Source organism: Indicator indicator, chromosome 29 (genome assembly GCF_027791375.1).
Source record: "Indicator indicator isolate 239-I01 chromosome 29, UM_Iind_1.1, whole genome shotgun sequence".
Classification (NCBI taxonomy): domain Eukaryota; kingdom Metazoa; phylum Chordata; class Aves; order Piciformes; family Indicatoridae; genus Indicator; species Indicator indicator.
The window spans coordinates 5312249-5324789 of NC_072038.1; the positions used below are offsets into that span (position 1 = coordinate 5312249).

At 42.4% G+C, this 12541-nt stretch overlaps 1 protein-coding gene across 5 annotated transcripts in view; it reads right to left on the bottom strand.

Annotated features, from left to right (window-relative positions):
* Positions 1 to 6331, bottom strand: part of TNRC6C (trinucleotide repeat containing adaptor 6C) — a 35508-nt gene extending 29177 nt beyond the window's left edge. For 3 of the 5 annotated variants that reach the window (XM_054394100.1, XM_054394096.1, XM_054394099.1), the window contains exons 1-2: positions 3940 to 6331; positions 2926 to 2931 (exon numbers count right to left, since the gene is read on the bottom strand). In XM_054394100.1, the coding sequence (XP_054250075.1) occupies positions 2926 to 2931; positions 3940 to 6316 (2383 nt within the window). In that variant the 5' untranslated portion in view covers positions 6317 to 6331. Of the gene's footprint in view, positions 1 to 2925; positions 2932 to 3842; positions 3847 to 3928 lie in introns of all 5 variants that reach the window. The other 2 variants (XM_054394095.1, XM_054394097.1) reach the window with 2 other exon arrangements.
* Positions 6332 to 12541: the final 6210 nt, after the last annotated feature.

Consider the following 12541-nt stretch of genomic DNA (forward strand, 5'->3'; position numbering starts at 1 on the left):
TGTTTTCCTTGAAGTTGTTTGGTCTGGGATAAATACCAGACTCTACGGCTACAATGGAGGGAAACCAAAATATTAGAACTTTGTGGAGATGAAAAAGGAAGAAATTAGGTAGAAAAGGGATTGTTTACTAAACAGCCACTAGTTAAATCTGCTAATAATATTAAAAAAATAAGCTCTTTATGTGTGTAAAAGGGAGATATATACATATATATGTATTAAAGAGTCACCTGTAACCCTCAACCTTTCAGATTCCCATTTTCTGACAGGTATTCCAGTTCCTGTGGTAGAACTTTGTGCATTCTTATATTGCTCAGCATTAAAGAAGTTCTCACTTGGCTTTCACCAATGAGACCAACCTTGTGTGAAAATAGAGGGCAGGTTTCTCAGCATCACCTGTGCCCTGGAACTTGGGTGCTAGAGGGCTGAGCACTTAACAACAGGACTTCAGCTTTTCCATGAGCATCCTCATCCTAAAGGAGCTCAAACCTGCTCTGGTTTCAAATCCATGCTGACAGAAGTTCCAAGTAAGGCAAACATAGCACTTGCATTCTGTTTCACACGAACAACACCCAAGCTGCCACTGAGACAATGGCACAGGATTATAACAGAAATGGAGAGATGTTCAGATCTTCCAGAATTTAGGCTTGGTTCTGGTGTTTGAAACTTCAGCTCCTCACTCTCTAGGAACCACAAAGAACTGAAAATCTCCATAGGGAAGCCTACCTTCTCTTTTGTTGCTCATCTCAGCTGGAGGACATGCAGCTGGAACTCTGCCAGGTGCTACCTACCCTCATGAGAACAGGAAAGCATCAAACCCACTCCTCAGCATTTGGAGGGAGGATCTGGTGCTATCTGGGGTCTAAAAAAACCTCTCTCTCTTTTCATCATTCCTTGTATCAAAGTTGCAAGAGTTAAATGTGCTAGTAAGAATTATGCACAAGTAATTTAGATAACAATTGAATCTAAGGCTAAACCACTATTTTTCTGCTCCTCTTTCTAAACAGCTCACCAGTGGTTTGGGAGCAAACTTTTAGAACCAGAAAGGACTAAGCTGATCACATTATCTACCTCCTCTTTTTTTTTTTCCTTTTTCTTTTTTTTTAATAGAAGAAATTCCTTAGAGCATTATGTGTTTTCATCAGTTGTGCACCAACATCTGCTTCTCATCAATAGCTTTTAAGTTCTGTATTTAAAGAATTTTGAGAACTTTTCTGGGGATGGGTGACAACTTGAATAACAAGACTGAAACCTGGCCTCCAGTTCTAAACTAATGTAATATAAACTTAAAACCCAAAAGGGACTGCTGCTCCTTTGGGAACAGCTAACCAGTGCTGTGCAGCAAAATTAAATCCACTTCTCTGCTTTCAGATGTGTGTCTCTGCCATCTTACAGCTACGCCACACTGCCCTACTTACACAGGAACAGAATCCATGATTCCCTACTGATATTCCCTGCCTAACAGGGAATCATAAAAAACGATTGGCAAAGCACATCATGACCCATGCAGAAGACAAAATGCCAGTGTATGATTTTAGATGAGCACTTAACCTGTGCCCTAATTACACAATCCATGGTTTGCATGGAAATGTTGTACATGGAAAAGAACCACTGTTGGAGGTAATGTGGTTGTGGCTTACGGAAGTCTCCTGGCTGCAGGATTCTTGTCTCCCTTACTGAGAGGTTGGAAATGCATAGCCAGTGGGACAGGGCATTGAGTACAAAGAAAGAAGATTAGAGTGCCCAACAACAAACTCCAAGCCCATGTCAGTGCCCTTAGAAAGCTGCCCATGACTTGCTTCTCATCTTCTAGCTGTCCCCAGATGGGACATGATTTGTAGCTGGTTTGAGTCTGTGTAAATTTCCACCAAGACCAAGAAGCTACTGCTCTACAGCTGCTGTCTGCTCTGTGCACTGGTAAAAATAGGTCTGCTGCACTTGTGATGGGGAAGCCAACAGTGGTGTTTTAAATGACATTTTTTGCTCTCTCTCTCTCTGAGATGAGTACCAGAGCAGCTCCTCTTAAGAAGAGTCAAAAATAATGATGGGCATAACACAAAAAGACACAGGGGGCTATTTCTAGCTTCCATTAGCACATTAGACAATATCCCTCAAAATATTTCCCTGTACAGCCCTTGTATCTGTACCTATGTACACAACTGTAAGCCTCTGTATGCAGAAATAGACAACTGAAGGCCAGATCTATGCTCTTAACTAAATGTTAATATCAGAACTGTATTCTAAATTAGCTTCACTGATACTGTTTATCCTCTTTCTTGCATGCTGTTTTAATGTATCTTGTGAGAGTTATTTTTGCTTTAGTACCTTAGAATCTTGCTAACTGACATGTTTGCAAATGCACAACACTGCCATTTTACCCTGGGATGGGGCAGCTGGAGTTGATGGTCACACATTAATACACAGTTCTCTGACTGCATACTTCAAAGGAACCCTTCCTCTGCTCCTATGGATTCTCCAGACGAATCACTGCAGATTAACACCAGTTTTTAAATTCCATTTCCCAAATCTGAAGGACTCAGAACAATAATTTTTTTCCTCTGCAGTGTCAGATGATTTGAATAGCATTAGCAATACATTGCTGCATATCGATGGTTTTACAAGCACTGATGTAAGCAAAGCAAAAATCAGCCTAATGAAAAAAAAAAGAAAAAAAACAACAGAAAACCAAAACCCAACCAAAAAAAAAACCCCTTTCATGATACCTCCAGTACAATTCAGAAATCTGAATTAGCAGTTCAATAAGGAAAGTTTTAAATATGAAGTAATCTTAAGGTAAACAAATTCTAGATCAGGTAGGTTGCACTGACTGAGTACAAACATATTTAAAGGTTTCTCCTTCTGGAGCACATGTTGTTTTATTCAAATATCTACTTCCAACTGTTGGAATATTTGACCAGACCAGGGAACATGAGACTATTTTTACACAGACCATTACTGTAAATCTGACTTATTTCAAAACATCAAAGAGAAAAAATGATGGAAAAAAGAGAACTAGAACAAATCCCACTTGGAGAAAAATATGGTTAAAAAGACAATATTTAGCCATGACCAAGACAAAACAAAAATTTGGGAGATAAAAATCAGATGAAGAATTTCAAAGAGCACTACAACATTTTGTTTATTTTGAGATGTCTGTGGTCATGATATAGAGCAGGGCTGCTAGGAGCTTTCATTTAAATGCCTCCCTCCTAAGCATTTTTCTCATTTCCCCCCTATTTCTATTTTGTGCTGTTTGTCTACAACAGTACTTTGAATAGGAAATTCCTAGATGCCTAAACATTTGTCTTTGGAACACAGCTAAACTTTTTCCAGCCACCCTGAACATTAAGATCTTTAACCAAGCCAGCTTTGTAAGAATCACACAAAATCCAGGATACTACCTGTGCTTGAAGCCTGAGGTATGGAAGAGAACCACTTCACAGAAGACAACAAACAGAAGACAGAGAAACACCAACAGCCTACCTAGAGTCATGCAACACTTGAAAAACATCTGCTGCCAAGAGATCTAGTTTGCAGGAAAGAAATAAATGCAGAGTGTCTAAACAAGAACACAGACTAAGCAATGGGAACAGAAAAGAGAACAAAAAGGGTTAGCCAAAGGAGACCAAATTCTCAAATGGTTAAATTAAAAGAAGGTGATAAGTAACTGTAGAAGAGTTGGCAAAATAAACTGGGATCAACAATCTAAGACACTGTTTTAACTCTTTCTTGTGTTCCCTGGGACTATGGAAGCTTGTGTGTCAGGCTCCTGGGTGCTGTCCTCCAGATAAGAAGTTAACACAGCTTCAGAGTACATGAATGAAATCATTCTCTGAAATCCATACAGGACTGGTCTTTAAGACGTAACCACACACTGATCAGAGCAGACAACACTCAGCAATCTCTACTGCTAGCAAGTATCTTACAAAACTATTTTCATACCTGGACCAAGCAGCGGGGACCGGTTCGGCTGGGCACTTGACTGGTGCGATGGCTGAGGTTCAACCATGTTTGTGTTGATAATGGTGCTAGTGGTGGTGGTGTTGGTTGTGGTACTGCTCTGAATTATAGGATTATTTCTATCCCACATGTTTACAGTCTTGTTGTTGTTGTAATTTGGGTCGCCCCAAGCTGAGGTACCATCATCGATTTCCATCTTGCGGCGAATGGATGGTGGAGATGGCTCTTCCCAGCCAGTTGCCTCACAGTTCTCTTTTTGTTTGGCTGGCACTGGCCCACCAACCCACCCTGACCCCGTCTGTTTTACAGAAGCAGCTCCTCCCCAGTTACTCACATTGTTGTCCTGGGGTTTGTTAGCCCAATTTTGTTGGGGGCCTGACTTTAAAGATTCTCCCCAACTTGTACCTGTATTAGCCTTGCTGTTTGTGCCATTTCCCCACCCGCTGGTCCCAGACCTTGTGGAATCATTCCAACCAGACCCTGATCTATTGTCAGAATCCCATCCAGATCCATTCTTCTTCCCATCACCCAAGTGTCCGGGAACAGATGATGAATCTGTCCAATCTCCACCTCCTGAAGTCCAGCTTGGATTTGATTTCTGTCCATCTCCCCAGTTTTGAGATTTGGGTTTCTGAGGTTCACCCCAGGTAGGTGATTTGTCCTCCTGATTTGCGGTCCCACTCCAAGCGTGGCCGCTTTTGGCAGCAGCAGCATTATTAACAGTAGTAGAGCTTGCTGACTCTCCCCATCCCCCGGGGCCATTTGGTGCTTTGTTGTTATTGTCTCCCCAACCTGTATTTGTTGGAATAGCTGCCGGTGGAGAGTTGACCCACCCAGATACTGAAGAGGTATTTGTACTGTTCATGATGGACCCATCGTTCTTCCCCCCTGAGTTTGAAGATTGAGTAGCTGCACAACCCCAGGCCTCTGTTCCATTGTCATTCTTTCGTTCAGACCTTGGGGACTCTTCAAATTCCCAGGCAGTGTTTTGCTTTACAGGGGTCTGTCCCCACCCTGTATTGGACAGGACCCTGGGGTCAAGGTCATTTCTTGGCAACTGAACTTGCCCTTGGTCTATCATCCCTTTGTCTCTCCTCCTGCCCTCTCCAGCCCCCTCCCTCCCAGTACTGCCCTCATTTTGACTCCCACCGCTGTCGTTACTTCCTTCGCTAGCTGTGGTGCCAGATGCCGCAGCTTTGGCCCAAGAGTTTATTTGTTCATTGCCCTGCTGCATGGCAGGGTTCGGACTGGTAACACTGGAGCTATCCCACCCTGCTGATCCTTTCCCATTGATGTCACTATTGGAATGCTGGCTGGGGGGCTTGCCCCACTCACCGTTCACACCGTTGCTGGTGCTGCGGTTGGGGTGGCCCCAAGCTCCAGAATGCATACTATTCCCAACACTGCTGTTGCCACCACCCCTGCCCCACGCCAGTACCCCAGGACCAGAAGGAGGCCCCGAATCCCACGCGCTCGCTCCGTTTCCTTCCTTTTGCGCAGCACTGCTGGATCCGTTTTGTTTAGCACTTAATGCTGAGTTCACAGTGTCTCCATTCCCCTGACTGAACCCAGAATTGCTGTTTCCTGTGGCAGGATTACCTGGGGACATCCCCCACACTGAACTGCCCATTCCTTCACCACTGCCCCCGCTGACTTGAGAAACTGATGTTCCGTTAGCACCAGGAAGGCCTTGCAGGTGGGGCGGGATGATGGCCCCCATACCAACAGCCATCCCCCAGTTCGGCAGTCCGTTTGTCTGCATTGCATTGATAGGGTTTGGTGAAGAGTTCATGGGGTTAGTGTTATTTGGTCCATCAGTGTTAAGGTTCTGAGGTTGTACGCTGAAAGACACATTCTGAGAAGTGGACGTTTGTGGTTCTGTGCTCTCTTGCGGCAGCAAGCTTCCCCAAGCACCTAAGGTGCCTGTTGGGTTCCCATTCTGGTTGCCCATGTTCTGACCTATGGCACTGACTGGACTGCAAATACTGGAAGGGTTGCCTGCTCCCACAGTTCCTTCATGTCCAAGTACAGGCCAGGCAGCTGGATTGGCATTAGGGTTAAGGTTAAGATTAATGCCAGCATTAGAGTTGGAAGCACCCCAGCAGTTCTGACTTCTACCATCTCCCATCATGTTGTCCATCTTTCCATCCCCACCACTGGCAGAGCAGTGAGCTAGGCCAGAGCTGGAGCCCGCAGCCACACCCCACACTCTGGCTGAGTTGCCGTTACCGTTTGCTCCACCAGCTCCAAGGGCACTCTGGTTAGAAGTGCTTTGGACGAGTGCTCCGTTGGCGCCATTATTGCCATTAGTTTTCTTTGTATGTCCAGTGAAGTTGCCTTGGGCACTCCCTGTAGCCATGCTACTGTTCTCTGAGCCACAGTTGGAGGCAGAGTCAGTGTCTGTAGTACATTCTGAGGCAGACTCAGTCTCAGCTCCGGTAATGGAAGGCCACGCTTCCTTGTCAGTCCTGTCTATTATCACTTTATCCCAGCTGCAGTTGCCTTCACTCCGGAAAGCGGGCTGCTGTCCCCAGTGGGAATTCTCATAATGGTCTCCCAATCCACTGTGGCTGAGATCTGAAAGGATCCAACAAGGTTAAAAATTAGTCCACTGTTCAAGCAGTGCAAAAGCCCTGTATTAACTACTACTTTGCATGCTAAAATGCTAACACTTCACATACGTTCTCTAATGGAACACAGCAATTTGCCTCACTCCAGTGAAGCACCATGCACATATTTAGGTTGACGTTTTTATTCTGGCAAAACTCTCAGTTAAACTAATGGAACAATTCAGTTTTAGAACAGAGTAACAAAACTGGTTTTTATCCCCGAGTATACCAATAAAACCACTAAGCAGGCAGTAAATGAGGACAGCAAATAGACTAATTGATGTGACAAAACCTAAAAAGCGTATTTGGACAAAACACAGTAGAGCATCTAACAGACTCTTACCATTTATCTTGACTCAATTCTCATTCTCCAGAGAAACACAAAGAAAGAGCATCCAATAAAAAATGTCGAATGCCTGCCTGTCATTAGATATTACACATCCACATCACACTCCACACACTAAATTCATACAGCATTTAGGTTTGTGACCCTTCCTGTAAATAAAGGTAGAAATAGAGCCACACAGCCACCTTCAGTCTGCAGTGGCAATTGTACATTAACACCACCACTATAACTTACATTTCAGCAGAGAACGTGGGCATTTCTAATTAACAGACAGTACTGTCAGGAAGCTTCTCTTAAGGGATTTATGTGCAGTTTAAACGTTCTTTTGTGCTTGAACATACAGTCCAATTCACCCCCAGATGAGTGAAAAATCGATGCTATATTGTACAGACACTCCAAAGATGGTATTGTCAGAGCACTACCCACATCCTCATAGATGCCAATCCAAAGAATTAAACAACATCAGCTGAGCACCTATTTGCCTGGTAGAGTACAAAGCTAACCTAGAAGACACATCCCTTATGCTGAGAACTCAACTCAGGTGGTTTTTGCATTTACTTCCCATCCTGATGGCTCTCTACAAGGTTTCTAGTACAGATGACTCCTTTGAGTTTCTTTTGATGGGAATTTTAGAGCAAGTACTTCAGCCTGATCCTAGGGACATGTACTAGAGACCATCTGCAGAACCGCTCCTCTTAACTCAGTGTCTAAATAAAGGAGAACACTGCATATAGCCAAGTTACAAATTTTGGGTGTCAGTTATTTTTACTTGCTTCAAATTTGCAGAAACGTGACTTTGAATTTTTATTTGAATAAGAACAGGATTTTGTGGGGAGGATGGATTCAACAAACCTCCTAAATAAGCTGTTACCAGTGGTCTAATTTAAGTTTAATTTAAGTCTAATTTAAGTTTAATTTAAATCACATGTATTTTGATGTGATTAGCTTCTCTAACTGCCTCCAGTTAGAGGTGTTCTGAGGCAGGGAAAAAAGAGTTAGAAGAATTTAAAAAGTCTCCTATTCACACATTTCACCTGCAGCTTCTCAAGAAAGAAGGTGATTACTTGGTTGCCTCAAGATTTATCAAGAAGACCCTGAACCAGGATGGACTGCCTTTAAAAAATATTAAATAAACTGAAGCCAAAGTGTGAATATTAGAGAAAGGAAGAGGAAATTGTCTTAGCTCATCACCTGCTTTTTCATGATGACAGGAAAAGCCAAGCATTTCACAGGAAGAGCTAAATAATTGACAGGTGTATGACAAATCTAAAAGAGAAAAGGAGCTGCTTGGATTCACCTGGATTCTTTTCCCTACACACAACAGCTAGAAAGGAAGAAAGCATCCTGTTATTCCTGGATAAAGTCAACTGCTTACATTAGGAAGCTAAGGAAGAAAGTTGAAAATTTACCTGACAATCTGGGTTTGCCTCACAGGTGTCAAATAGAGATCTGAATCCCAGAGAAGCCTGTGAAACGACTTTCAAAGGGTCGACAGGGTCAGAAAAATGAGCCAAGCAGCATTCTTAGCAGAGTAGGAATGAACAAAGGCAGAAAGCAGCAGCAGTCCAGGCCAGAAGATAAGAAATTGAGGCAAGCAAGGAATCAGATAAGAGGAGTTGTGTGAGATTTTTTTAAACACTGTGGGTGGTGAGATTTGGCACTGCATTTCAGACATGACAGAAAGATTTCAAAGTCGCTTGAAAGACATTGTACCAATAAAAAGGTCCTGTCAAAGCTGAAACCTAAGCGCCATGTGCACTGCCCAAGGCAAGTCAGAGCATCTGTGCAGGGCAGGTTTGTGAAGAAGGATCAAGAACACAGTGCAAGACATCTCAATACGCACAAAAAATGGCACCAAGACTGAGGAGATGATGAAAGGGAGCTACTTTTTTCATCATTTCTTTCACTTTTCTCTCTCCTCCAAAGATGGTGGTTAAAGCAACGCTCAAGTCTGAAAGCATTTATGAGACAGAAAGTAAAAGGAAGGGAAGAGTTGGGAATGGAAGAAGATGATGACAAAACAGCTTTAGAAGATTCTTGTGAGTAGGGAGAAAAATGGTTCATTAAATAAGATAGTGGGATTTTGAAGAACAGTCAGAGAAAAAAGAATTAAAAAAAAAAAATCAGTAGAAAACTCTCCAAGTGCCTGAGCCTGGAGAAGCACACACTCCAGTGTCACACCCAGCACGTTTGGTTGGAAGCACCACACGGTCAGCTCAAGCCCCTTTGCATTTCAAGGCTTTGCAACTCCAGAGTTACTTCCTTTCACGTACCACCAACACAGTTCCTCTCCCTGAGGTTCAGATTATGCCCTCAGCAATAGCCCCCAGCTAATCCTTAAATGGTTGCTTTGATAGGGATTACAGTAATTCCATGCAGGTGACATAAATGAGCGAGCCCCTGCTGGAGCAGCAGTGTACCTGTGCTGGCCTGCCCTGCTCAGCAGGCAGCAGCACCATGCTGGTACCTTCTTCACAGGTGAGATTCAAAAATGAGAGTAAAAACAGAGACGTGCAAGAGCTGTCCAAATATTTGCTGAAACAATTGGTTCTACCACAATAGGTTGATGCTATAAAGTTTGTAAGAAACACAACAGATAAAGAGAATGAAAAAAAATAATTCACAAAGTAAACAGAAAGCTGCAAAAACTGTGACTTTCCTGCCAGACAAACATAACAGCTTGAGGACAGGGCTGAACCTGAAGAGAGTAATTTTTATAGTCTTGTCTCTAGAAGCAGATAAGCAAAAGTCAGGTTTCCATTTTCTCTAGGCTGTAAAGAGTTCCTTCTGACAAATGAAATAGCTAGGAGCACAGTCCTACTTAATCCACAAGGACTTTAAACATTTGGGAGAAATACAGTAAAATACTTTATATGATTAAATCTAGGGAATATTTCTGGTTAGTTGAGGTTGAGTGATTGTTTTCTTTTTTTTTGAGCCCAGACTTCCTCCAACTTTCTAGGAAACCAACTCATCATAGAAATTGCAAATGGTTACTTTTCTTTTTAAAGCTATTAAGACCAAAATGGGAGACCCACTAAAAAAAAATTCTTAAGACTCAATTCTTCCTTATGCAAAGATCATAAATAAAAGCAGTACAGCCCACCAGAAGCACTTCTATCCTTCCTCCGTGAACTGAGCAAAGGTTTTAAACAACACACCAGGAAGAAGAACCACAGGGATTCTGTGTTAATATATCCTAATGCTCCTACACCACAAAGTGGTTTTTCATTTCACGTTTTGTTTGAAGATCTCAGTTATGCATCTTTTATAAAATATGGTTCCCTTATGAACAACATTTCTTCAGCAATCACGAAGGGAAAGTTAATCTGAGTATAACAACTCAAATTTGTTTGAAACAAGCATACAACTTCTGTCAAAAAGCAATCATACCTGAAAAATGCAGGGCTTTGATTAGTGCTGCCAATAAGCATTGGAGGGCCTGTTTGGTTTGCTTTAAATGATGTCCTTCATGGGGTGGGAGGAGATTGCTGCTGTTATTACATACTGTACCAAGCATACTATATCAACGTCAATTTAGGAATTATTAAAAAAAGAAAGCATCTTTGGACAATGAATATGGACAATTAGCTGCAAAATCAGTTTAATGTTTACACAGATTACAGACGTAGAGGTTGACTGGAGTGATATGGGAGACACTGTGGTATGCACTCCTTAGAAAAGGAAAATACTTTGCTTGCATAAGAATTCACCCAAAACTTCAGACCTCCTCAAAAAATGACATTTAAAGTAATAACTATTTTCATGTTTATACAGCTGAGTTAAAAGTAACTGCATCTTCCTAACTCCCAGTAAGATTCTGCATCCTCAACTACAACAGAACCTTTATTTGATATAGGAACCAAGCTATGGAGAGGGTGCAAAATGGCAAAGCCTGGGATCAACACCTAATGAGAACCACATTATTAATAACTTCTGTTCATCCAGTTTTAAATCAAATCTAACAGTGACTCCTTTATTTGCTGGTTTTCTCTTTCAATTCATGTTAGTCAGTGCAACAACATCCAGACTCATTGGCTGGTCCTGTCCTGCCAAAGGATGGATTACAGATGATGTTGCTTTCTTCCTCTGACACACAGAACAGAGAGAAACCCCAAAGGCCAGAGACAGTCCTGCTGGGGATTTTACTTGTCACACAGAGATTAGTGATTCTGAGTAGGAAGTTGAGAAAAAAGGGCACATTACTTTTCCCCCCCAAAAGAAATAGTTTTCAGTTCAACATGAGCAGCTCTTTAAAAGACTACACAGGAATTTTTTTACATTTAAATCAGATAGGAATTGCCAGAAACATTTTAAATGCCTGATCAAATGCAGCCCAATTTCACAAAAGATGATACATTCTGAAGAATGAAATATAGTGAAGGAGAAAATCTGGGAATTGTAGTGCTAATATTTCAGGCTACCTGCTACACCCAGCTCTAAGCTTACACTGAGATAGGGCAAACTTGAAAGCTGTCATCTATTTGAAGCCACTTACAAATCTAACTTACAACAAGCCTCACAGATGTGAGAAAGCTGAAATTTTGAGTAGCATACATAATGTGAAAAGACAGAAAAGGGATGGAAGCATTGAATAAAACAGCTTTATTTTAAAACCAAACCATCTTTAAGTGCACAAGTGGGAAAGCCTGTTAGCCTGTTTTCATTTTCTGCACTACGACATCAGAATGTAGTGCAGAAAAAAAAGCTTTTAAATGCATTAAGGAAACGAGAAAAAAAACAAAACAAAGCAAAACAACATTTTTCATTATTAGTAGAGACCCCACTGAATGCCACCTCTCCGAAACCACAAAAGCAGCAGTAAAAAAACACAAAAAGAATTGTATTTTTCTGCTCAGTGCAACAAATCTTTAGCAAGCAGCTCACTGCGAAGACGCCATTTTATCAAACCTGAAACGCAGCCAAAAGCTTAGGACGCTGTGCTGCTGCTCTCCCTCTGAAATGTTATGTAATAAATTGATTTAACAGAAGCAGATGCTATTTTCTCAGGGTTAGGGTTACTTTTCCACCCCCCCCTTTCTTTCCCTTTTTTTTTTTGGCTCTAAAAAGGGCTGATGGGTAATAAAAATACCTGAAGAAAGGAGCCGCCCAACCATCCTAGGAGACGCTACATTGTGTGCAGAGCTGTTTCTACTCCTGCATCTACGTTCTCCAGGGCTCTCGGCTTCAATATGTCGGCTGTGTACAGTGTGAGCCTCATCCTGTAGAGCTGCCAAGAAAATCTCTCTGTGCAAGCGTGCGCTCAGACAACCTGCAAGCTCGGTCGGGCCTCGGTTGCACTGGCTATGGAAATGCCCTTTCCACACACAGCCCTCCTCCCCCTTCCCCTCACTCCGCTCCTTAACTCTAGGTGAAGGTATCAACAGAGTAGGATTTTTAAGCTTTGATTATCTAATTGCAGCTGACACTAAACCGATCTTCCTTCCTCTTTAAATTCTTTCAACTGTCACAAAACATTTTCACTTCAAGACCCAGCTACAATTAGCACCCTAGCCGCTTTTCTCTCGCTTTTGAAAGTCAGCCAAGAGAAGACGCAGGCGCTGCCGACTGCCTGCATGGGCAGCAGCTCCTGCCCAGCCTCCTCCTGCCTGTCCCAGCCACAGTTCCT